Source organism: Bombus pyrosoma, linkage group LG4, assembly GCF_014825855.1.
Source record: "Bombus pyrosoma isolate SC7728 linkage group LG4, ASM1482585v1, whole genome shotgun sequence".
Taxonomy (NCBI): Eukaryota; Metazoa; Arthropoda; class Insecta; order Hymenoptera; family Apidae; genus Bombus; species Bombus pyrosoma.
Genome location: NC_057773.1, coordinates 4,013,228 through 4,040,703, shown reverse-complemented (window position 1 = coordinate 4,040,703; position 27,476 = coordinate 4,013,228). Strand labels below are relative to the sequence as shown.

General features: G+C 35.3%; 2 protein-coding genes and 1 long non-coding RNA gene across 3 annotated transcripts in view; 1 reads left to right on the top strand and 2 right to left on the bottom strand.

Annotated features, from left to right (window-relative positions):
- LOC122566955 (terminal nucleotidyltransferase 5C) overlaps window positions 1-3,325 on the bottom strand; it is a 170,740-nt gene extending 167,415 nt beyond the window's left edge. The window contains exon 1 of the mRNA XM_043724945.1: window positions 2,756-3,325. Coding sequence (XP_043580880.1) covers window positions 2,756-2,896 — 141 coding nt within the window. The 5' untranslated portion in view covers window positions 2,897-3,325. The remainder of the gene's footprint in view (window positions 1-2,755) is intronic.
- A 185-nt stretch (window positions 3,326-3,510) lies between these two features.
- On the top strand, window positions 3,511-23,721 carry LOC122566959. The gene is made up of 2 exons (XR_006316665.1): window positions 3,511-3,767; window positions 22,870-23,721. It is a non-coding gene; the product is annotated as an uncharacterized LOC122566959 (long non-coding RNA).
- On the bottom strand, window positions 12,031-27,011 carry LOC122566956 (2-oxoisovalerate dehydrogenase subunit beta, mitochondrial). The gene is made up of 8 exons (XM_043724949.1): window positions 26,717-27,011; window positions 25,927-26,004; window positions 25,378-25,580; window positions 25,094-25,249; window positions 21,222-21,393; window positions 20,082-20,227; window positions 14,729-14,815; window positions 12,031-12,583 (listed from the first exon to the last, which is right to left on the bottom strand). The coding sequence occupies exons 1-8, from the start codon at window positions 26,871-26,873 to the stop codon at window positions 12,443-12,445; spliced, it is 1,140 nt and encodes a 379-aa protein (XP_043580884.1). The 5' UTR covers window positions 26,874-27,011; the 3' UTR covers window positions 12,031-12,442.
- Between the last annotated feature and the right edge of the window lie 465 nt (window positions 27,012-27,476).

Genomic DNA, 27,476 nt, shown 5'->3' with positions numbered 1-27,476 from the left:
AATTGTCAATCTTATTAAAAAATCAGATTACACTCGAATATCGATGAAATAATTTGGAGATCAATTATTCGTATAAAAAAACAACCGTGACGATCTTAACCGATAATATTTCAAGATCGCGTGATACTACATATCTACATCGATTTATAATTACAAACATAGAAATTAACTTTGTTATGTTATTATTATGTTGCTATATAGTTTTCGTTGGAATAAACAGAATGGCTTTTAATTTAACGGTTTAAAAGAAATCCTACATTAATACATTCATTAATAACGACGCATATATTACGTCGATTCAATTGTTTAAATACTGCGTCGTTTCTTGTATGTGTGTCAATTAACATAGTTTAAGGCATTTTAATTTCTGCGTGATTCAACAAAATGGCTTATAAGGGGACAATGACTAATGGAATAAAGAAATTTTCGATAAAAATAACAATGCAATCGCAAGTTTCTCTCGTACAATCGAATTATTGTAATATCATTAGCGAAATTTTACAGTAAATTTTCTCAGTCATAAACCATTCGATCATAAAATTGTGAAATTGTGAGGTCGAATTCTATAACTTGTAACTTCCAACTTATCAATTCACTGATATCATTAATTAATAAATTATTGTGCAAGAACGCCGAGAAATGAATAATTCTATTTTAGTAACAGTGTGTGTCTGAAATAGAAGCGAGAAATATTGGCAATTCTTGCATTATTCCTCAAATCTAAGAAAGAAGAAGAAAAAGAACATTTAAAGAAGCAGAAATAAGTAACACAGTTGCAATATTATTTTCCTTCGTTCGGCGTTATCCGTCAATTATCAGGAAAAATAATTTGTAACGTCACAAACAACAGATACTAAGCTTGTAGACCCAACACGAAAACATGCACGAAAACACGTAACTTTCTTGATAACAGTTTCTTTCTCGTTTCTTTTATCGTTTCGTTATAACTCGTTGGATGTCACAGACATATCGCAAGCCATTAAAATTCGTGGCCGAGAACATAATTATGCATATCGGCGTTCTATCATGGCAGCGAATTGAGCCTTCGTGTATCTCGGTACATCGATGGAGCACAATGTCGCGTCCTACACACGATCCGCGCCTTGTCTCAGAGTTTCAGGCGTGTCGACCAATCGATACTCGTGCCATTGCTCCGGAAATGATCCTTCGGATTCGAGACTGCCGCCTGAACTGACGTCATTTCGAGTGAAATAGGATCGGGAGAATGGTTGCCGTATAGGTGTATAATATAATGGCAACATGGACGCATTAAAAAGCTCCAAGGAGGAAGCACGCTTCATAGTCGGTTAATATCGCCATTGTTTTACCAACTTAAAACAGCGAAACGTTTCAACGCGGCGTAAGAATCGATTGTATCAAACGCAACGTACATTTCCTCTTTATGTCGTGTCAATAAACTATTGATGTACAATTTTTTACTCTTTTAATAAAGAAACGTGCTGTCTGGATTTTTTAAAAATAAGAAAATGTTTTAGCTTGATTCGTCGTTTCTAGAACTATCTGTTTATCGTACATTTAGTTACGATTTTCAGTAATTCTATCCTATATCTATGCGAATTCATTTTTTTACACATATATGCATTTATGTTTTAAGGAGTATTGCTTGAACTACTAAATATCGTAACTACTATACTATGGATACTTTATATACTTTTATATATTTATGCATATGATATAATATAATATGATGTGTATTATATATATATGCATAATATATGATATACATTATATGCATTCTATATATGTTTGTATCTGCAAGTTTTCCGTGAATGCATAAAAGTCAACTATATTATGTTTGTCAGCCTGATTTTCGTAGAAACGAACTTATTACGTCGCCGGCGAATATCGAACGTAAGCGTGAAACGACAATTATTCGTAGTTCCATGGAAACACGCAACGACCCGTGCGATAAGTGTTCAAGAAAAAAAAATACATATACTACGTGTCTTATAAACACCTTTCGTTACAAACCGGCAAATTAATACAATCTAGAGCACTGATTGGCTAACACCTTAGATCACGTGTGGACACCCGTTATGCTAATTTAATAAGTGTTCCGTATAAATTCGCTGCTTTCTGCGAATAATTCTCGGTCTTACCGATTCAGTTTTACCGATCGTCAAACGATTAATCAAATGTTCCATTCGAAGCGAGTATCATACATTTTCAAAATCAACACTTCCGTGGTTTTTTCTATAACTGCAGACAATCAGCTTTGCGATTATTGTACTTCAGTTTCCTTTTTTATTTGTATACTTAACGTTATAATTTCTTTCTTATTTTCTTTATAACATAGAGATAATTCCCGTAGATTACTAAATAAATAAATCAAGCAATAAAAGACGACTAATCGACATTGGCATGTCTAAAATAAAATTTCGTGTCACAAATAAAATTTTTCGTTATACATTATATCACTAAAAAATAAAATTTTCGTATAATGTCACGATAATTCTAAATTAATGTGACAGTCCGCGTTAACAAATCGGCCGCGGCTGTATATCGCCCGGTTCGCCATGATTCGATGGGATCGATCGATACGGCGCTGCCTCGGAACACTAGACTCCCGAGTCCTTCCGCTTTAAGTCCTTTTCCCTTGGGTTAATGACACCCATCGCATCGGTTCGAAATCACGCGTGCGAACAGCACATCGTAAGGATAACGTAATCGGAACGATACACGAACCAGCATGATTCGCAAGCGAACTGGCAAGTTTCGAGTTACGTAAGCTTACCTGCATCAAAGGGAGAACCTGACCAGGATTGACGGATCGGTTGTTGGTCTCTTTCCTGGGCTCTTCCATCGTCACGTTCCCAGTCCAAATTTCTTCCGCCTCGGGCAATCGTTTCTCGATATTACCATTCACCTTCTCCATGATGGAAATGAACAATCTCGCAAAACGAAAGCTGATACTGCACCACTGGCTTCTCACTCGTATCGTAAGAAAGCTAAGGCTACTATGTGCGACGTCTCGGTTAATAGGCGATGGATCGATCGATTCACTCTCTCGAAACGAAACGTCTTCTCCAGAATGTTCTTACACGCCTCGCGACAAAAACAGGACTCTCACACTTTTAAACGTAACTCTTAGTAGGAACTTGGACTAACGTGTGTCACGTGGTCGGACAGAGACGAGAGACAATCGGTCTTAAACGAGAGGCTAGAAAATTGTTCGTAACTCGCGCACACAAGTTGATGAACAGGGAAAAAATCGGGAAAGCAAACGATTGAACGCGGCACGCGTAGTTACACGAGCCGTGCGTGTTGCTCGGAATTAACGATCAAGGAAGTCGACGACAATTACGAAAAGAACGATACAACCGGCGGGATTCGACACTGCGAGAATCTCGTGCTGTTCCGTCCCGGCGTGATGTCGCCCCACCCGACTCAAGTCGAACGCCGCGTAACTATCCCCACCACCGGCGGAAAGCAGGCTGCACGTCTGCCCGAAATCGCTCGAAAGCTACCGGCGTCGTCGTTTCGACGGAACCAGCGCCACCGGCGACGCAGAAAATGCGAACGTTGCCATGCGATGCGACGCGACGCTTTTCTCGCAAACTAATTTTCGCTCGCTGATCTCTGCACACCACCGGGAACCGACCGATTAACCCTATCTATACACTTCATCGCCGAGTAGTGCGTGCGTTCGACGAACCCGTCTTTGAACGGCCGGTGAACGCGCAAACGGCTGTCCAGAGCAACCAGAGCGCTGCAGTTTCGTCCGCTTTGCACGCTGGGGCTTGACGGTAAATCTTAGAAACGTATCGTTCGCGTTCCTAGAAATGTTTAAGGTATTCGAAACTTCTAGAAACATTTTAAGGTACTATTAGTAATTAACTCTAACAAATTTTTATAAGATTTTTATTGCTTTTATTGTATTCTGATTTTAACATGTTTAACACGTTAGTCAGAGTACCAAGGTATCGTTTATCTTGGTAATGTATGTTGTAATGTGAATTATATAATAATTGATCGTGAGTATTGTGGCTCACGAAAATATTTGTATATTTATAGAGACTTTTTTGAATAAGTTATGTACGTCTATTTTGAAATTTTCTTTACAGTGTAACGAAACACGCATGACTAACATTTAGGTCCAAAATGTTTACATACACATAGAAGTTACAAGAAATGTATGTTTATAATATATCTACGTTTATGAAATGTATGTTTCTTATAAACATACGTTTCACAGAGAATAGCCAATTATTTACTGTGTTAATAAGTTTACATTTAATCAATCTATGTTTAGCACTAATTAAATATTTAGGATTCCTGTCTACAATATTTTTCTATAAATGAATTTTCGTTTTAAATTTTATCAATGTAATCACGACAATCACGCGATTCATTACACTTCTAATACAAAAGAAATGCCAATTATTGGTAACCACCATGACGGACAATGTATCAATTTGATATAAAAAGACGATTTCGATCTGAGAAATCGAGATAGCAGGTATTGAAAATAGAATATTATTCGACGAACGTAATTGATATATATTACTATATTAATAATGAGTCTGTGGTGTAATATGTAATTTACCTGCCGGAAATAATTATTTTATCTCTTGTTAATAAAGCATAAGAAATCTTACGACGTTTGCGTCGTGTATGTTTCATTATCGTTACTACTTTAAAGTACCGTATAACGTAATTACAATTACTGGAGATTCTGTTTATCTAAATTTCTTTCTTATCGATATAAGAAAGCGAATTGTCATTTGTTACGGTAATAAAGGAAAATCATGCTTCCCTTTTACATTTATCGCAAAAAACAAAGTAGGAAAGGTTCCTTGCGTATCTTGTTTACCGTTTGGCAAAGTTTCTTTGAGGTATGGAATGTTCTGTATTAACAGCATTTAAAAAAGCATTTATACAGACTATAAAAAGTCTGTACTTTGTATTCAATGAATTTTTGCACACTGTAAAAACTGTCAGAATATTTATCTCTTTATCGACGAACATTTAAATGGCAAAACAAGATTCAAAAGAATCACACCACTCGAGGAGGTATATTGAAAGAGATAGGACATATCATAAAACGGTTAATCAAAATATTGATGACTCTCTACTTCAAATTGTATAACGTAAGATAAAAAGAAATTATTTCAAGATTTTGTTTAGTCTTATACTCGAACATATGAAATTTCATTAAAATCAGCTGTGAAATCGAAGGAAGTTACTAGCTTTGTAAATATTCACATGAGATGATCAATCAAAGAAGATTAATTAGCATAACTGCGATATATCCCTATATCTGTATGTATACATATACATATGTATAATCTTACATATATTCAAATGATCGATAATCGAATATTGATATTTTCTGTTTGTTTTCCTTTTTTAAAGAAGAGATAGTACAATAATTACGAAAGGTGTCTAACTTAGTCATTGTTCTAATTATTCATTATTCAATATCTAGGAGATTTCCTTATTTTTATTCAAAGATAATTTCGACATTTATTTTGTCAGTTATACAATATTTTCTTTGATTATGAATCCCTTTTTCTCAGAAAGCAATAAGTTATTCCACATTATATTGTTACAAATTATCATAATTCTTGTGGATTTTTATACTTCGATTCTACATACAGAACAAGCACCTAATCTCGTTTTCTTGAACTGACAGACGAAACTAGTATACATAATTCATTTTGACAACGAACAATCTCTTTGTCGAGATTCGAAACGTTCAACATTTCGATGATGCAATACTGAATCGCGCTTCGCCAAGAACGTGATTGACTAGTGACATTCTTAACCACGCGTGTCCCTCTTGACTTCCTCGAGGCGCTCATAAACTATAGATAGAAAATATGTACAAGTGTCGATTAATGTCGCCGATTAACGTTTATGGATGACGAATCAAGGAGAAGACGGTACGACGTAATCTTCCTTGCCAAGAAGAAAAAAATGTGACATTTTGTCGTTCAACGTGGATATTCAAATTCCTCGCCCTGTCGCTTCGTGTTATTTCAAAATGGATTTCCAGTTGGAGTTGAGACGGAGAAGTCTTCAAGGACCTGTTCCTTGCCTCGATCCTGTTGATCGCAATTTCTTTTCGATTTCATCGGCTTACCGTGCATTATCATATTAATAAACTGTGCACTCTCTCAGCCTGTCGGGAACTTTTTCCACCGCGTCGAACGCGTTTTCTCGTAGATAACGCAGCTGTTGCACGCGCCTGCACGCGTCGCGGCTGAACCAAGCGGACAGACACGTTAAATGCCACTGCACCTTCGCTGCATTGCGTATCGGCCTCGCAGTTAATAAGCTTCGCCCGCGTTTGCGCTTGGAAATTGCATCCCGTTTCGTTCACGAATGTACGCCGTGTATGAAAGCGTTATGAGACTGTTTCCCTTCTATCTTTTTATTATACGTATGCACTTACTCGCTAGAATTTTGATGGTTTTGCTTGTGGAAGAAGTCGTAACTCTGATGATTTTTGAAATATTGTAGGTACAGTATCGTAGTTCAAGTATTATAGTTAGAGTATCGCTGAGGAATTAATTATTAGTAGACCGCGGAATTTTATGTTAATTTATGTTTCCATGGCCAGAACTAAAGAAGTGGAACTTATATACAGATTCGTTTTGTTTATGTTAGAAATTATAACGGTTACTTTCCTTTGGATATTTTATATGGTTTTATCTGTTACACGCATTTTTGCAACTTCAAATTTTACATAAATATATTTCAATAATTATACATTGTGCATAATATGTACAATGACATACAATTACATAGACCATAGTTTAAACCTTATTTATTTAGCTTTTCAGCTATTTGTAATGATATACATAATATTATGATAATGACATATTCTATAAAAAATAATTTATGGACACGCACTTGTAGGTGTAATATTTACAATTACTCTGAGTGGATTTTAAAGTGATTCGTACTAGAATCGCTTCGTGTTTCGAGTCGTCAGATAACTGCTTGTTAGATATTACATGCTAATTCCTCTGCTTATTAAGAAAAAATGTAAATTATATTCTCTTAGGATAGTATAGCTTATATATTTTAGATATAATAGCCTAGATCTGTAACTTTCCTATTGAGATGTTTGGTAAGAAAGTCGTCTAAGAGGCAAAAATGGCAATCGGTGTTAAGAAGATAAATCTAAAGAACACTTTAATTACGTTGTATATATTATATAATATAATACTGCCCACTTTAATTCTCCATATATCTGATTCCTTTCACATTCTTTTCTTATCTTAAATATCCAAAGATCAAGCTTACTACTACTAGAAAGACGACAACTTCAAATTATTTAAAATGGATTTTTGAAAAGATTTAAATAAATATTAAAGTAATACAGTAAATTTATTACAAGACCTCTGAATCCATAAAGAAGGAATGCCTTCTGTTGTGTATGACTATGAAGCATCACTCTGCTTCCTTGATTTCTTTTGTATCATCTTTATTATTCATAAACATAGTACATATGTGATACACTTCTTACATATGTAAGTTTTTATCATCAATTTCAAGGCAATAAATTTGATATTCGTGTGAACACGTGTTGTGATAAAACAATAGAATATTTCTTTTTTACACGTACATTGTTTTTATCACACGTGCGTGACGGCGACTTTGATACGAGACTCAAATAAAAAGTCACGAAATTCTAAAGATAATTCTTATAATAATTCGTGTAAAAGCATTTATGTTCCACAAATGCAATTACAACAGCAGAAAGATAATATTTTAGGAGATGAAACAAACCAATTTTATCCACTTACTGTTAATCCTATTTTTCATTAAATACTGAATAATATTCTTGATGATACTGAAGAAACAAAACCAATATTACGATATTTTGATTATTTTTTTTTTACTCCTAGGTATCCTTATACCCAGTAGTATATTAATACATTATCTAAAATATTCTAATTTTACAGTATAAAAATAGATTTCGTATGAAAAATACTTGCTACAACATAGCATCGTAACGAATGGAAATGCAATTAACAACAGACAATGTTGAAGAATGTCAATTTCTTTCCGGAATTAAGAGAAATCATCAAATCAAACTCCCATTATTTATTGTCCCAAGGAAGATCTCTGAAACTTCAACTTATCATTAGTGCACGCTAGGCTTCATCCCTAGAAAAAGACTCTCTGAAGCATTAGCTTCAGTTCGTTCGCGTAGCCTCGCACGGCAAACAAAATTATATTCCGATAAGATAAAAACACAGCTGTAAGTTCCGAAAGCGTCGTAAATACGTCACCAATCGATCGGTGAGGCCGATGGAAATTTTTACGGACGTCAAATCGCTGCAAACCGGCACGGAAAACAATATTGATCGGGGTTGTCCGATGGGAACGTCGTTTCGCGTGGCTGTTGTAAATCAGCGTAACAAAAATCAGCGCGACGCACGCGACACTCGAATAGTAACAAGCCAGACATTGCTCTTTCGGCATTGATACGCACGGAGAGATTCGACCGGCCGCGATTCCGATTAATTAATTTAATCGGCGTTGCTCGCGCGTGAATCACGAGGTCACAGCACGACTGATCGTATATCTTACGCACGTGCACAATTTTACCAAAAATAGAAGCGACTATAAAAACAAAAAAATAAAGAAAGGCAAAAAAGGCAATGATATACACACACATATATATACGTATATGTATAGTATTATAACATAAACGAGGGTCGTAAATTTGATAAGAACCGTAATCGATAAGTCGCTGTTGAAGCAAATGGAACGAGTTCCTGCAGTTCTCCCTGTTTCGAGATTATGGTTGAGTTGATGGGTTTACCGATTGGATATTAAAAGGAAGAACTTACGAGATTACAATTTAAATACTTGTTCACGTATCTAAATATTGGTAACAGAGAATTTATACTTAACGCAATGTATATATAAATATGGAATTTTACCAAATTTAGCGTTTGCAATGAAATCGGGTAGCGTATTATGGAATTTGTATATGTTTTTCTTTTATAGCAGAGGGAAACTATATTATAATGTGCGTTAAAAGCAACATTTAATACACTCTGCAAAGACAACATCGTCGTTTTCACGTTTAAAATGATAATGGTCCGCTAAGATCAGATAATTCCGGTTATCAAGATTTTGTCTAAGGTTCACACTTTCGCAGTGGCATCGATTCATCGTGAAGGTCGCGTTGACATGATCGGGAATCCATCAACTTTCAATGCATGTGAACGCATCGGCGCCATATGTTAGCGTGCACGAGCCGTTGCTCTATTCCCGCAAAAATCGACTAATAAAAAGGCAACTCGTCGACCTTCGATATAGTCTATGCCTCCGTGGCAAATGGCTCTCTCTCTCTCTTTCCCTCCTCTCTGTCTCTATCTATATAAATATATATATCTGTGTTCTCTCGATTCTCTCCTCGTTGTTCTCCTACTTCGACACGGTTCACCTGTCTCTCTTCGTCTCTCCCTCGCCACCCCGTCTTTCCTCCCTTCTTTCTCTTTGCCTTTCTGTTTCTACCGGCCGTATGGTTGCGCCGGTGTGCACCGTTGCCAACTTTCACGTATCATAATACACAGTGAAAGAATGTGGTTTCCCTTTCAAATTACAAAATACGGTGCGAGTGCACATTGCGCGCCGCACACTTCCTTCGGCTGATCGCTATTTTCTTTCTTGCCTCGATTTCGTCCGGGTTCAACCTCGGCGATCCTCTTCAACACTCCGCTTCATCCGGAAACTCGCGTTTAAGTATCGACGCTTCAAGTATTATAGCGATTACATCGTTCTTTTGCTTTATTACAGTTGGTCGACTTTTATTGTAAGAACGACAATTGTTAACGATCGTTAGAATGGTTAAAGCTGATGTCGATATTGTTGCGTTGGCTAATATCGTAAAGTTTGATAGTATATACGGTAGCTAAGAACAAGCATCGTATATACCCTTATTTTCCAGTGAATCGTTATTTTCTAAGGTTCTACCTTTCATTTGCATAGAATCCAATTTTTCCAGTTGTACGAAGGAATTAACTAAATAATAGGAAATGTTGTTTTACTTCTTATAGTCACTGTATGATGCATAATAATTTTTTCCAAAGAAGCTCTACCAACGGCAGTTTAAACTCGACTAAGTAATTTAGTATTGCATATTTCCTACGATTAATCCTTGTAACGTGAAGACACACTCGTGGTATGGATTATGGTTTCGACCCAACAAAGGTTGTGTTTGTAACAAAGTTTAGTTTCAATTTGAACTTCACTTTTAGTTCTTTGAACTTCAGTTTTTCTTCCTCGAACCTTAGTTCTCTATTTTATGAAGTCAATCACTGTAGCTTCTGAATGGCTCATGCATTTGGCTCGTACTCTCTTCAATATTTATTGTAAATATAAAATGAACGTCTGCTAGTTTACGCTTTTTAAATATATAAGCTACGAATATAAAGATACATAATTACTTGGAAAAGTATTAAGAACAGTGAATAACAAACGTAATGTTAATAGCTAACGCTAAATCACAGCGATCATCTTCTGACCTAAACCAAAATGATCAATCGCGGACGTATTAAGGGCAGTAAAAATAGCTAACGCTAGATTCGCCACTAATCGAAGCTGAAACATCTATAAACATAAACCTATCATCCAAAAACTTGACGAAGCGAGAGTTTAGCAACAAACCCGTGTAGAAGCCGAGCAACTCCTGTTCACAGTTGGCGGTGTGTTCCATAAATTATTTACGCATAAATTACGCCCGTTATGCTGTCAACGAGGAGAACATTTACGAAGCGTCGACCGGCAATCGTAGCGACGCTGTCTTTCTCCCTCTTTCCCTGGATTGAGGTCGCAAAATCGCTCGGTTCTATCGACTTCGCCCGGTTTCGCCTTCTCCAAGGATACTCGTCGACCAGTGTAACACCTGAGACAGAAGCCTTGATTAAGATATTACGTTGCCACGCATGGTCCACACACCGATCAGGCGCTCGATTTTACAGCTAAAGACAGACTTGACCCAGATATTCTGTAAAAACGAGTAGGCACGTCCGTTCTAATTGCGAATATCGATTCGACGGGACTCCTTGGTGCCACGCCACCGCCGCCATCGTTGTCGCCACCACCGGTCACCATGTGTTCAGTGTATCATCTTTCGACGGCAGGTTCAGCTCGAACAGAAGAATATTCACGCGTCTGGCCACGCCGAATTGGGCCAGGGACAGGCTAAACGACGTCCAATCGAACAATCAAAGCTGCACCCGTAGCTCCTTTCAACTTCTCCGTTAAAGAAACCGAGGAACGGCCTAAATAAGAATTCGACGCGACTCGTAGAACATCTCCCGGATGGACTGAGAGGTTTCACGTTTGGTTAGACAAGAAGATTGAACTCGTTCTGATATATATCGTATGATACTATGGTTGGCTGGTTTGAATTTGTTTGTTGGGAGGTGGATGAATATTACAATGTTGTTGGCTAATATTTGGTAGTTTTGTTTCTGAGTGCTTTTGTATGTACGTATCTATTATGTAAGATCGTGTATGTTGGAATTTTTAATTTATTAATATTTTTAAATTTATGTACGGGGAACGATTATCCACACTGATTATAAGAAGTATTTGCTCATGTTCTTAAAATACCTCCGGCAACAAACCACTGTTTGTAGTAAAAATACAGACAAGGTATTAGTGCTTGTGTTGCATATATTCTATATTTCCAAGTGTTTCTTTCTTTGTTTTTTTTTTTTAAGTAGACCGTTGGTCGAAACGAAGACTAGAAAATAGTCAATGAAAGGCAGTCGAAGCTTAGCAAAGATAGCAATCTTAAACAATGTTATTTATGCGGTATTAGCTAATTTTCCTTGTACTATAATCTTATCTTTGTGATTTCTTATTTAATATCATGTTTTATTTATACATCATATTGCATTTGTTTTTACGATTTTGATATTCTATTTTGATTTGAAGACAGAAAAGATCTACAAATAAATTCGACATGCTATGAATTCTACAAATTTGACATGCTACGTCATCGTTCTTACATACAATTAAAAACAATGTACACATTTGTCAAAAAAATTATCTTTTATTTTTTATACAATAATATAACGCAAGTTTATAACGCAAATGATATCGTGTTATTTGTTCTTTGAAATGTTATCGTCGAAATGTACATTACACAATAAACAACGTAACCCGATCTTGATATTGCCCCTCTTTTCAATCAAGTTTCACATCATTGATAATCAAACAGCAGCTGACAGACCGGTTAATTAAAACCAACTACGTGTATCGATCGAATCATCCTATCAAGAATGATGAAATAGAAATTCTTTGGACTGATTTTTAAGCAGGCGAAAGAAGACCAAAAATCGATATTCATGCGTGTTGTTGTGGCGGGGTAATGTCCGCAGAGGCAACAGGTTTCTGGCGTCTTCTACTGCGACAAGTTCTTAAATAGAATAGCCCTGGTTCTTCAGTACTTCAGGATCTTTCTGACTGCCGCGAAGCACCGCCACTTGTCTGGTAGATAAAATGGTTCGAAAACGTGCGGAAATGGACAATCCCAGCCTGTGACCCTTTGTATCGGGGCTTCCAAATGTAGAAAACACTCTTCCTGCATTGAAAATGTTCTTTTTACTCCTTTTTTATATTCTCATTTAACCATAATTTTTCTTTGAAATTTTATAGATTATTAATCCGTTATATTGCATTAGGATTTTTGGTAAAGTACATGGATTAAATTTTGTTTTCTTTCTGTGAAATTATATAATTTCCTATACGGCTCCCACTCCAATTTCTTTGACACAAGTTTTGTACTTTGGCCATTGGTAGTTCTAATGTTAGGGAAGTATGAATTTAGTAAATTTGTTAAATTACTAATATTTATTAATATTTAAGTTAGCAATATGTAATAAATGTATAGCATAGTTAATCGATGTTTTCAATTGATGTAGATTATGCTTCTGGAGAATATTGTTGGTGGAAAATTTGGAATTACTATATACTTCAAAGAATGCAAAAGTAAAAGGTCACAAGAAAATTTTTAATGAAAGGTCTACAAGAGGAAATCGCTATTGGTGATTAAATTCGGCACAAAAAACAAATTTGATCAAATTTTAGTATTTAGGAAGACTTAAAAATCTCCCACGCTTCGTCTGAACAATTTTTCTAATGTACACATTATTTTAAAAGCAGCCACGATATCTCTATTTCAAAAATTATTGAATTAAAGAATTGGTAATTCACATAAATCTGGAAGAATGAATTCATCGGAGAAGTGCATTGAATTACGTAAAAATTATGCTGATTGCATATATTCAGGAAACTACGTACGATTAAACTTTTATTTTTAAGAAACGACATTCCGTACGCATCAGTCAAATACAAATGAAGCCTGTAAAAGGAACAATTTGAGAACTTAATTTAACCGAATGAGAACAATTTTACGAAGGTATTTAGATTAATGACAGTTATGAGTACATTTCTCAGTTTTGTCACGTCGAACGACAGACATGATCGTATTATTAGGCAAATGTTTAAATTACAAACGATCGAACTATCCATTTGCTAATTTAGCGCTAGGTATAGGAGTTTTGCAAGGCAGCCGAGGTTTGTACATCTGAGCAAGCTGAAGCGTATCGAACCGTCACGAAGTGTGCGCATGACGTAACAGAAAATACGCGTAATGATATCCTGCCACATTCCAACAATGCATTGAACATGCATCTAATGGATTTTGGCACCGTGCACGCGCTACGTGTAAATAATTTCGTAACTGGAATAAAATTCCGTTTATCTATCAACTGTGCCTATACGACCGTTCGATTGGAATTACGTGCAGTTATTTCGCGTAACATGGCCTAATTGCTCTGATATTTGCTCCAACTTCCTTATACGTGCATAATATTTAAATCGATCTATTAGATCGTTTCGTAAGGTTCGCCGATTTCTATTAAACTTCAACATTTTTAGTTGAATCGTCAATATTTTTATTGAGCTATTATGATCTCAATCGTCAACGTAGTCTTTTCCGTTTTGTATTCGTAGTTCCATTTGGAAATTAACTAACGCATCGCAAACTCACACATATATCTATGATTTAGAGTTTAATGAACATTTTTTAATAAAAATTTCCTCCTCGTTTATCAACGCATATCTCGTAAATCTGACTTTTAGTTTTGTTCCGTTTGTATATCTATTCCTAGTCTTTCACTTTTAAAAGTCAGCTATATTGATTTATGGGTTCATTAACCTTTTAAAGTATAAAAGTTCAATATCACGTATCTCACTTTCTATTCAATTTCTAGATTTATTTAATATTTCTTCGTTCCAGAAAATGGCCCACACTTTTATAGAAATTTTCATACAAGAAGACGACAGTTTGTCGCGTTCGAAAATATAGAGCTTGCGGATATATCGAATTAATATTTTCAGTTGTGATTATCGTTTTAATTTTCATTTTATGGGATACATGAAGTACACAATGACGGAAATTTTCACGACTCTCTGAATCTTTTTGAAATCTGCGCCTGGTAAGAATGAAATACCAATTAAGATAATAGACACAACATACGTGGTAAATGGAACTTACGAAACGATCTAACAGATTGGCAGTTTACGTTCAAATACTTTTGATTCTTCCTTAGTGTAATCTCTCTTCGTCACAGTTGAACGAGATTTAAGTTGAAATGTGGTAATCAGAGTTTCAATTTCGCTTACGCTGTTATGTCATACCATTTTCGAGGAAACATTTACTTACCTGAACGACTGAAACTATTTCTGCTCCGAAGCCACTCGTTAGCGGCGCTTCATGGGCGATTACCACGCGGCCAGTCTTCTTCACCGACTGTAACATTGTGTATCATTATTAAAGTAAAACGATCGCGTGTAAATCACAGATTGTCTGGTATTAATCTTTCGAAATAATTTCGCACGATTGTAACATTCAGGTAATTACATTTGCAGATAATTCAACAATATATTAGAGTAATGAGAAATTAATGTTCTGATATTCTAATATATACACGCTAATACCAAAATATCAAAATTATATTATTCCATTTCTGAGTAAGATAAAATACAAATATTAAGGTTTCACAGTTCCCTTATTTATTACACGATATTAGGCAGTTTGTAGAGGTTTGATACCTTAATAATACCATTAATCATTATCAAGAGAAAATGAATAATCTGTAAAAGACAATGTAAGATACGTAGAAGACCAATTGATCATGTTTATAGAGATAAATTATTTGACTTTTATAAAGTTAACCGCTAAACATATATTATAGTTTTAAAATCGACAACTTCCGAATGGCTCATATTGAAATATTTCTTATTTTGAGGAATTCGATCCAATTACTCTAAAGTTCCTACAATGTTGTATATGTAATTTTCGTAATATATTACGATATCAACCCTTGCACAGAATGTCAAGTAATTTCCACAGTCCCATTCACAATCCCTCGATAGCATACATAATTGAACTAACCCGCTTATATCCCGAACCGTAAGCACGAACGTCAATGCCTCTCCTAGCACAGCTTGTTATTTCGTCGAAGGATAATCTCATCACTTACTCGAGCAACTCGATCCCTTTCCACACATCTTCGCTGGTATTATAGAAACGTCCAATTATGAAATCGGCAATTAGACATTCATAGTCATTGCAACGGATGGTTCGATCCGTAATGTCGAATATAGACCAACCATGACCACCCACAATCATCCACGCTATCATGTGTCACGGAGGGTAATTCGTTTGGTAGAACGAGCTGTTTCCCAGATCAATTCGTGGATGATTTACGCACCGTCCAATATTGGTCGGAGTAGCAATAACTTATACGCGGACAGAACCTGGAGCCCTTAAATCCTAAGAAAAATATATCTACACTAATGGTAGCTTCGAATGCAAATAACTACATTCAGAAGACGTTCGTACCGCGTTAGATCAAACTATGTATTATACTTGAAAAGAAAATTGAGCGTATTTTTGTTTCCTTTTCATTAGTACTGAATCGAAATCGCGTAAAGAAATTCTTGTAAAAACAGAATTTGGTGCTTTAGCATACTTCGTCAAACTTCCAAAACCAGTATATTATCCCTGAGCAGGCAATTACAAGGGTGGCGAGCAGAATAAATTACATCGTGTTTTAATCGGTTCGTTAAGGTACAAGAAGCACAGTCTTAACTCTTGTGGACCTTTTCTTGCCGATATGGCCTAGTGCCACCAGCGGAGCTGGTTCACCGCAAGAACGTTACATTGTATCCAAGATACATTATCCAATCTTCATGAATCCTCTTTCTCTCTCTCTCTCTCTATCTATCTTTTAAAACTGGTTTAAATAAACAGAAACTAAATTTCTATACAGTCACCGCAACCCTTATCAGTTTCCATTTCTCACGATCTTCTTAAGCTTCTTAAACTCGTTTAAATAAACAAAAACTAAATTTCCATGTAACCACTCTAACCTCTTATCGTTCAGTACTTTCCACGATCAGGCTTCTTTACATTCTACCGCCTGTTAAAATCATGGCATTCAGAAACCATACGATGCCTTTTATGCTCTGAGTGGATTTTATCCGCTAATAAGGGAATCTCGCGACAAATATCCTGTTCGAATGGCCTTGACGAACATATGAAAGCATCTGAACGATGGCTGCTTTGTTTTATGTTGCCACCGATCCCACGTTTTAGGTTTCGAACTGCGTTTAGCTGTCAATTTGGTAATTGAAATTTGAAAGTATGGAAAAGATCTTCAAGACTGAAGTTTGGTCATTTGGAAAATTGTAAATTTCGGAATTTGATATTCGACGATAGAAAGATTCTACGATTTGAAATTTAACGGAGGATCTAAAATCACACAATTTAAGTATCAAGGAATTTAGAATTAAAGATTTGGAAATCAGTGAATTAGAAATTAAAAGTTTGAAATTGGAGGATCGAAAAATTCGAGATTTGAAAAGGAATTCGAAAGTTCGAAGCTCGAGAATCCAAAGATAGAGAAGCTTTCGATCTGAAGATCGAAAAATTCGAAATCTCGAATTTAAAAGTTAACGAATAACGAGAAAGTACGATAACTTCCCTCTCTGACTTTATCGCAGGAGAATCTCGCGACAAATATCATCGACATCGACGTATCGAAATTACACGAAACGGGTTTACAATTGCGCTCGCCACCTAGCACGCAGCGGGTTGGTTCACGTGCGGGTTACTGTGTATAATACTGTCACACATAAGCGGCCGGTGCATACCGTACAATCGGCATATCATTAAACTAAAGATCGATTAGCATAAATCAGCGCGATATTAGCGTCGTGCCGTACTGCGGTGTGCCGTAATTCGGACGAGTGAATGTTGCCTTCTCGTTCGTGTATTCGAATCAACGTGACAACGCGACGTTTAGCGTTTCGATGTTAAATGAGTAAGTAAACGCTCGGTGAATTTTGTTTGAGATTCGGTTGATAACAACAACTTTACCGAATAATTTGTATGAATGAATATTGTCTTTTGTTGAAGTGGTCACCACTTCTAAGAAAACTCTACATCTGGTCTTTTTTATCACAAAGGATATAACCCAACAAACACGAAGATGATACCCCGCTGGGGGTAGCCACCCACATGATAATCAAACAGCTAAAAAATTCTACCAAATGTCCAAATTAGACAAATTGTGAATGCAAAGTATTAAAAAAAAAAAAAAATCTGGTCTTTTTAGTTTTCTCAAGCACTGAAGCCATCGACAGCGTATAGACAATGGACTGCGACGAAGGCAGACCATAGACAGTAGACAGGCGACGAGGGTTTTGGGGTTTTCAATTATAGGGTAACACTTCTAGCGAACGAATCTGGACCAGCTCAAATTATATTCCTACTTGTACTTACACATCTGTATTAAAATATACATATATTCTACTTTACAATTTATCCACGCGTTTCTCTGTTTATACATTTAATAGCTTCAACATCTTTGTTTGAAAATTTCGATCAACGTGACGACGGAGATATTCAATATTTGCAAATTAAATAGATAAATAAATATTTCAAGTGTATTTTGTTTCAAGCAAACGATTCGACCGTTTTAGATATTATTAATAAATAAAGTTATAATCTTGGCAAATATTTGGCGATTGGTTGATACAAACGATGCAATACAGAAAGGTTTCTAATTGTATTAAGTTGTCCGAGAAGTTTCTTTTGTTTTATAAGGAAATAATAGACGCACAATGTTTTCTGTTTTATATTAGTTTATTGCATGCACGAACATAATAATAGAAATATTACGAAATGCATCATACCTAATTCAATAAAATAATATAAAACAGAAATTGTTGTTCATCTATTATCATCTTATGAAACAAAAGAAACTTTTCGGACAACCTAATAGTATTATTAAATAATGTTATATCTGCATCTCTTTGTGAAACTGTGGAATTCATTAACTGATAATATCAATGAATTAGTTATTACTCTTGGATATTACTATTATCGTTTATGTGCATCTTTGTATAATATAAACCGGACGACATCGTAAAGTCGAAAGGCAAGTGAGTATGAAGATCCATATGTATTTATATACGTTAATAAATCAACAGCTAAACGAACAGACAATGTACAGGTTATAAATTGCTGCGATATAAAGAATTTCTAGGATTTTACAATGTTACGAGTCGAATAAAGCAATGCCAAGCAATTCTTAATTTGTAGAATTTACCAGAATTTATTGCTTCTTTTATTACCAGATTTATTGCTATGCAAGAAATTTAATCGGTACAAATAATTTGCAACTCGCTCGTAAAGTTTCGCTAACAATATTCGTGGAATTATGCAAGAGCGCAGTGAACTCGCGTTGAATTTTCGATAGGCGGAGAGAGGCTGTAGAGGAGAGGCTTAATGAGCCGGTAATCGAAGGAGAGAGGCGCTAAAACAGCGACGATCGCGTTGGATTATTCGCGGCGGTACCGATTTCGCAAATAAAAATGGACGTGAACGCGTATATCTACATTTCGCAATTATTTCGCAACGTTCCACAAGAAAGAAAGCAACTCTAACTTTTTTCGACCGATTTCGAAATATTCGTCTTGAAATCGAGATCTTTCGTTTCCTAATTGAAAAGAAAGTCACCATTTGTAGTCCGGTATCTTCGCATTAAAAGGAAACGGTTAAAAAAAATTAATCGAAATAATATTTCGATGTATGATTACTGCATGCTAATATCGAGGGAATAAAAAATATGTTTTCTACGAGCATAATATCTGACAATAAAATTCTTTAACAACTTTGGGATACAATAAATCGTTTCTGGTTCCTCTCGAATGATAAATGTTCCTCCTTTGCACCTTGATATGTTAATTTCTTCATTTCTTTATCTGTTTAATTATTCTTCGTTTCTATGAATATTCACTTATTTATAGACTATTTATAGTCTGTGCAGGTTTATTCTTTTATGGGAAATTTATACATACATAATAGCACGTAGAATACACACAATATGCTAGAATATATAAAACTTTCATGCAAGTTGCATTCCTTTAACTGTATTCGTAAAGATCCGAATTTGCATAAAAATTCGCAATTTATTGTTGCATAAAATAAATTCCGATTACTGTTCGTTGATAATCGTTGAAGTGGTACAAATGTACGATTCGCTTGACGCGTCATTTTCATCCTTAACCTCCTTTAATTCCTGTATCATTGATTCTATACTATCTATTTCTATCACATTATCCAACAGAGGGGAAACAATTTTTTTAAAACACGAACCTTCCTTCGCTAATTTCGCCAAAAAAATTATTCGTTAAAAAACGAAACGATTTAAAAGGTCCTGAAACGCAAACCTTCCTGCACAAGTTGCCCAAGTGTAACTGCTTTCCACGAACGAATCGTACGATTAAAATACCGCGTATCTCCCTCTCTCTCTTTCTCTCTCTTATATCAACGAAGGACACGAACCCACGTAATAGCCGCACAAACGTAACAGTCTCGCATTTAAACGTAACGCATGCAAACGATCCGGTTGCGTTAAACGCGGTGGGAAAGAAAAAGATGAAAGAAAAGGAAAAAAAAAAAGGAATAGAAAAGAAAACGTAGCGAATTATAATGACGAAATTACCTTGCAAACGAGTTCCGTGTCCCAAGGCAGGATAGAAACGAGGTCTATCACCTCGCAGGACGCCCCGAGCTCCTCTTGGACGAGATCGGCCACCTCCAACAGTACGTGCACCTGAGTACCCCAGCCCACGAGTGTCACCGCGTCACCTACGTGCAAATCCACACACCTGTAACGCCGCTTGCCTCGTTTCACCTTACGCCTCTCGCAATTGCCCGCTGCGTCCTCTCTATAAGAGTCAGTATGTACACCAGTGTCGCCGGTATCCTGTTTCAGGAGACCGGTCATCGCGTGTGCCACTCCACCGATCGAATAATGAAAGGACGGTCGCGAACGATGAATATTATACGGGGTGCCAGAGATCGTTTTATTCTATAAAACTCTGTCAACCCGTATACTGTAGTAAATTTTATTTTATGTAACTTTTGTACTGGAAATTTTTAATCTTATAACGGGTTACAAGATGATGCGAATGAAATAATAGGTTCATAGTAAAATCATTAGAGAACACAAGAGCAGCGAAAGACGTCCAATTTGTACCAAATATCAGCGGAGCCCTTTTTTACAATAATTCACCAACCAATATTTTACTAAATCGATATATATCATATAGAAACGGACGTATAGTGATTATTTCCAAAAATTAATCAACACGCTCGATTCTCGAGAAGATCAAGAAATGGAACTATCAATATGTCCTCAAAAAATCACTCAAAATAAACTTCTTCATAAATTCAAAGCTTCGAGAAAATTCTTAGTTCGTTTAAGTAATTCATGGCCGAACAATTGCCCGTTAAAAAACTTCTCGCTTGTGACGAACACATTGTATACAAACCAATAACCGTTCATTATCGATCATTCGCGCCGAATTAGCAGTTCACGAGCGTGTAACGAATTATTTATCCGGTCAATTAATCGTCGACGATATAGCGTAACGACGTCATAAATTCCCTGTCCGCAAACTCGTGAAAGTTTCATCACGATCTCCATTCGATCGTCCATCGATCGTACGAATGCACGAAAAAGAAATAGCGGTTTACATTACGCGCGAGGAATGATCAAACGTGATCCATGGCATTGTTACGCAGTCTCAAAGTGAAACTTGTCCAGAGAAGACTCGTTGCTCCTTCCTGTAACGCTTACCTTCTCTCACAACCTCAGCCTTGCCGATCTCTATCTTGTAATGAGCTGTCGGCACATCATCGATCGCAGTACGGTACAATATTTTCGGCTCGAACATGATGCAGGGATCCGGTTCCTCTATGCAGCTCAACAAAAGACCTTTCGCCTGTTTCGCTCCGCGGGGCATAACGATCTGAAAAGGACGTTCGGTTACATTTCATTTCTCTCCGTGTACCGGTCGTGCACACGCAATCGGTGATTACGTCCTGGAATTCGGAGAAGAGCGACCTTATCCTGTTCGACGGTCTCTCGATGCTGAGAGCGATGTGTAGGTGGAAATTGCGATTTGATTCTTTCGGATGATGTAAGGTGAGTTTAGTCTGTCTTTTCGGTGTGCAGAATGGCCTTGAGGTTTATATGGAAAGGCTGTGGACTGTGGGTACCATATGTTATCGATTTTAACCGCGTTTAGCTGGCAATTTGGCAATTTGAAAACTTTAGAATTTCGAAACGCGAAGTTTGACGTTCAAGGACTGGGAAATTGGAAATTTAGGCTCTGCAATTTGAAAATTGGACAACTGGAAAATTGAAAAATTTTAGATATAAAACGTGGAAGTGTCGAAGTACTTCGTGTTCGACGATAGTAGCCTCAGTTATAATTTGTACTGCTGTTCCTATAAAATTGTTGTTTTCTTCTTTAAAGTTCTTTCGATCTACTACGAGGATGCACCAGGATTTCTATATTACTTCCGTAGTTTTATTTAAAGATACGCAATAATTTAACCTTCACTTCATAAATGAACGTAAGGAAATTCGAAGGTCTAAAGTGAAGGAATTGAATGATTGTGTGACAGGGTACAATCCGTGTTCCTTGGAAATGTCCATCAAACTGTCCCTTCCATTGCGTTAAATCAAATACGCATTAAAACACAAAGCTTTTTTTTCCCAAATAATTAAAACCAAGCCAAACTCCATTTATATAAATTTCTATCGAAAACACATATATCAAAATATTTCCATACTATCAAGAAAACAATTTTCTATCTTTCCTTTAAACTTTTCAAAAAATAGTCCATTATCAAATGTTTCTCTTCAATAACTCAACAAAAATAACAGGAGAATGCAGAGTAATGTCGCTCGACTCAGGAGAAATACGAAGTAACGTGCACTTTGGTTAATGAAATTCAAAATTCAATGAAAGTACCGTTTAAAACAGGTAAGCGATAGAATGTATTTGTTTGTTTGAAAAATTCGTAGCATCTTTAACAATTTATAGTCTAAAAAATAATCGAATAAAATTGCTGAATTATAATCGTACATGGATAATTGTATATTAAAAGGAATTAAGAAAGAATTAATTACCTATTCCCATTCGTTACACATACATTTATTCCAGGCTTTATAATAAGATCCTTTAAATTATTAATTATGGATTTGAAGAATTTCAAGTAAAAGCTACTCGAAGGAATTCTATGTTGAAAAGAATAAGAAGTTTCTCAAAAAAGAACCACTGGAAAAAGCAATATATACGTTATTTAACAGAATGTTAAACATTTTTTTAATTTCGCTCCGAACTATCAAAACTTAATTTAATTTAATATTTATTAATTATTTAATTTAATTTGATTTAATACTATATGCTAGCAACGTACGTTTTATTACGTTGCAGGTTTGTTTCCACGGTTGGTGTACTATGTCAAAGCGAGCGACGAAGAGCGTGCGATCTCTCAGCTTCAGGAAATGTCGACGCGATGTTGCGCACTGCTGTTCATGTAATCGAGATGTATAGTGTCGGTAGTGACACGTTAGTGTACGAGGAAAACTTTCCTCATGCATACGTAGATACGTGCGTCGTGCAATATTCATAGAATCTCTTCCAGAAAGTTAAGAGTCAATGGCTATAGAGTAGAAACGAACTCGACAACGAAGGATCTCGTACATATCCTTGAGCATAGAAATCCATTCTGGATGCTCTTCAACTTTTTATAACGTTTCTATTCATTCGTCACCAATTTGTTCCGTGATCGTTTCAATCCGAACGCGATGAATAGCCGGAAATTAAATTTACAAACTATTTAATTGCGAATTAAATGAGAAGCGTTTTAATAAAAAAGAAAAGAAGAAGTTATTGCCAGAATGATTGTTGAGATAAAGTGGCTAGTTTCTCTCTGTATCATTGATCTATTGTTTTCAATGAATCAATAATTTCGGTGGATGATTGTATCTGATAGAGACATCTATCCAAGAATGAGGAAAGTATTCGTTATCGACGTGAGCTGAAGAACTTTGTAATCTACAGGACATAAAGAGCTTTTTTATCAATAAAAGCTAAAGATATTTGGCACTAACTCAGCAGTGATAACATTAATAGTTGATAGAATTATAATGAGATTTAACCTGCGTTAACATCAAAAGTGATATGAACGTAATGATTTATTACAATACAGACATATGTGAAATCACAAATTTACATTCTATTTCGTGCATATGACATTGTAATGTATATGTATATCTACATATTGAAAATTATTATGTAATTTAATATAATTCGATATAAGAATAATTTGATTTGAAGTATTCTACAACTTATTACATTTTGTTATGCTCAATTGTTTGGAACACAAATATACAATAAAGCTATAATAGTTAGTAAATTATGAACTATTAACTCGTTCTCTGTAATCAAATTTACCACCATTAGGTTGACAATATTTTTAGCCAATCAGCGCCGACCTCCTTGTTTTAATTCGTGTGAACCTCGTAGCAATGATGTTGCGCGCGGAATCTTTGGTCGGAAATGTGATTTTGATTAAATTTTTAAGTATGTCAGTGAAATATTATGTTTCAAGTGCTTCACTTGCGTCCCAAGAAACCACGTATACCCGAATCCAGTCAAATTATCAACTACAAGATAAGAATTTGTATCTAATATTCTATAGCCCAACATTTACGCGCCCATTGGAGATCATACTTATAGTACAATGCTTTGTAGCGCCTTCAAATACTGTTTCGTTACTGAATATTTCTTCATATTTGCTCAATAATCATTCGAATTTCATAGAAATTTCATTATTAAGTAAGTGTCTATGGTATCATATTCATAAATCTTCGTAAAGTTATATGAATATATTAATGTTGCATAAATGAATTAAAATATAATAGATACCATAAAATATGTTTTTCCTTACTATAAACGTGATAAATCAGATTATAGCTACTATGGATATGTCTTCTGATAAACTAATGTTCTGGAGGATACATCAGAACAATTAAATGTATTAATTCTTAGCAGAATACCTGCATCGTTCTTCATATGTTTCATTCTTCAGAACGACAGTTTGTAGTGTAGCGGCCCATGGCCGTAGAAAAAGTGAAACTTGAAAGTTGGAACGAAAAATTCAAAACTGGACGAGACTCTTAATATTGTGCCTTTGAATATTAACGTCGTTTTGGGTTACGAGGTCTAGATTGTTATTGCTGTTTCTTGTAATTTTTAGCTAGAGTTACACAAGAAGGTTAACTTTTTGTAGTAACGTCCGTTGATATAAATGTATGAACACGCTCCCTATTCTTTCTTCGATTGGTATAGTACCATAATACATCTGACTATTACAAATTCATCCACTCGTTACTTTATTAAATATACCTACACATTATAACCACCTCGGTATATTCTTCATATAGGACAGTATAATATGGTATAGTACATATAGTCAATAAAATAGTAGAAAATATCAAGTTATTTTTCTCGTCTATTTTTCGGAACATTAGTTCGTCAGAAAATATATCCAGTATAACCATAGATTAATACATCTGATAGTAATAGAAAAAGGCATGTTTAATAATATCTATATTATATTTTAATTCAATATATTTAATACTAAAAATTGTACCTTCAATCCTGGTGTATGTGCGAAATAAGCTTCTGGACTCTGGGAATGGTAGAGTCCTCCATGACCGACAGCACCACATGGTGTCCGAACTGTCAATTTACCACAATCGAATTCTGCTCCACTTCGGTATCTAAATTTTGCTGCTTCGTTTACCAACTACAGATAGAATAATTTATATTACAAATTAAGATGTTTATGCATTTCGATGATAGGATTGTTTTCTTTAGAAAAGCGGTTTTAAGCATGTGAAAATTAGTGATCGAAATTTTTGACAATGTTGATACCTGGTCAAAGGCGGGAAATATATAATCAGCAAATTGAATTTCTGCGATCGCTGTTACACCAACGGCGGCTAAACCAATTCCAAAGCCAGCGATTCCTTGCTCGCAAAGTGGCGTGTTAAAAACACGATCGTTACCAAATTCCTTTTGTAAATTCATCGTACAGCGAAATACTCCTCCGAATGCGACATCTTCACCGAAGATCACTAAGTCAGGAAAATGATCAGTGTTCTTCATCGATAAAATGTTTACACGTAAATGAGGACAAATATAGTATATAAAAATATTTATACTGATATTAATATTGCATAACAGGTCTATAGTAATTTACATATTATAACTAGAACCTTATCAATTTAAAAAACTGATACAGAAATTAATTCGTCTCTCTGAAAATGAATATTTTAACTTCACACAGTACTAATAATTTTTTAAATCAATTAATAGCAACTAGTAAGTAGTGACTAGGATTATTCATGGTACACACTTCTCCTAGTAATTTCATTGAGTATTCAATAAAGGAGGGGGAGAAAATTTTTGACATTTCATTACCTGCGTCAGGGTCATTCTTCAATGCTATTCGAAGTCCATGGTTTATCGCTTGATACATATTCATTTTTTCAGTTTTACCTAAAACGTAATTGTATTAAAATTATATAGTTATGCATGCCTATACATTTTTACGATTCAACTTCTTCACTTATACGCGGTACTGAAATATTCTCTCGTGTCTACTTATTTGTCTCATCATTCTTACCAGGAAATGTCAAATGTAATTTAATGCACAACTACTGTAATTAGTAATAAATTAGCGATTCAATTGCTGACATAAAAGCATTACACAGACATGTATTTTCATCTTTTTACCTACATAAATCAATTTCTTTCTTTTTTTTTCAAAAATTACAATAATATGTCTTTATGAAAATGTCACAAAAATATATTCAGTCAACGATTGACAAAAATATATTTACACTCAATGATTAACGAAAAAGTGTTTTTGTCCCCTTAACGCTCATGCCCGTATGAGACACGGATATAGTCAACGAAACATTTTTTAACAAATTAACATATTTACCGATAAACAGTCACGTTTTTGTATTTATAAAAACATTTGTTCTCTTTAACTTGTCCTCCTTAGATCTTGCACTTTGCATCTTATTATGTTAAAAACGTGATGTATAGTATTAGAATTATAAAAAATATATATTACTACATAGCTAAGAAACAATTGCGCTAAAAAAAATTGCGCATATCTAACTGATTGAAAAAAGTTGCATGTTTAGGAGCTAATCGACTGGTGGTCAAGAATCACAATTAAAAAACAATCGTATTTACTCACCAGGAACGATGATGGTTTTGTCGGTATAATACGTGAATTGTATCCATCTGACTTGGTCGCGTAACAGAGGTGATATTTGCGTGAAATTGAGAATTAGAGACGCGTTTAAACGCGTAGACAATTTACTAAGTATCATCGCAACGAAGTGATGGCTCATGCAGCGTGGCGATAATGTATTCGGTTTAATATGTTATCGTTATTTACATACAATATCTTAATTTAAAACTCGAGCACTCATAGTCGTTTGAACGTTGAATTTCGTAAATAGCCTTGTTCAGCGGTTCACATACTAATGGCACTATGTGTCATACATGTAAAGATATCACGTAACGCTAGCAGTAGCATGCGAGTTGTAGATGTTCTCAAGTTGCTTTAGATAACTATTCTTATCATGTTACATTTCTCTTTTCTCTATTATCGAATTAGATTTCTTCTTGCGTTTGTAACTACAGAGAAGCATTATATGCAGCTGTATTATGAATATGTTAGATGTAGTTATATACGTATACTATATGTATACTGTACATGGTATAAGAAATTTATTCTTTATTTTTCTCTATTTAAATGATTTTTATAGAATATGTGACTTTTACTTCCTTCGATATTTACAGTGGGATTAGATGAGAGTATAGGCGGTTATCTTGTTTATGGGAAACACTCTTTGATAATGTTTCGATTCGTCATAACATAACGTAATACTATTACTCAAACATATACAATATTTTCAATTCGAGGTTTCAAAAGTATATATATATATATA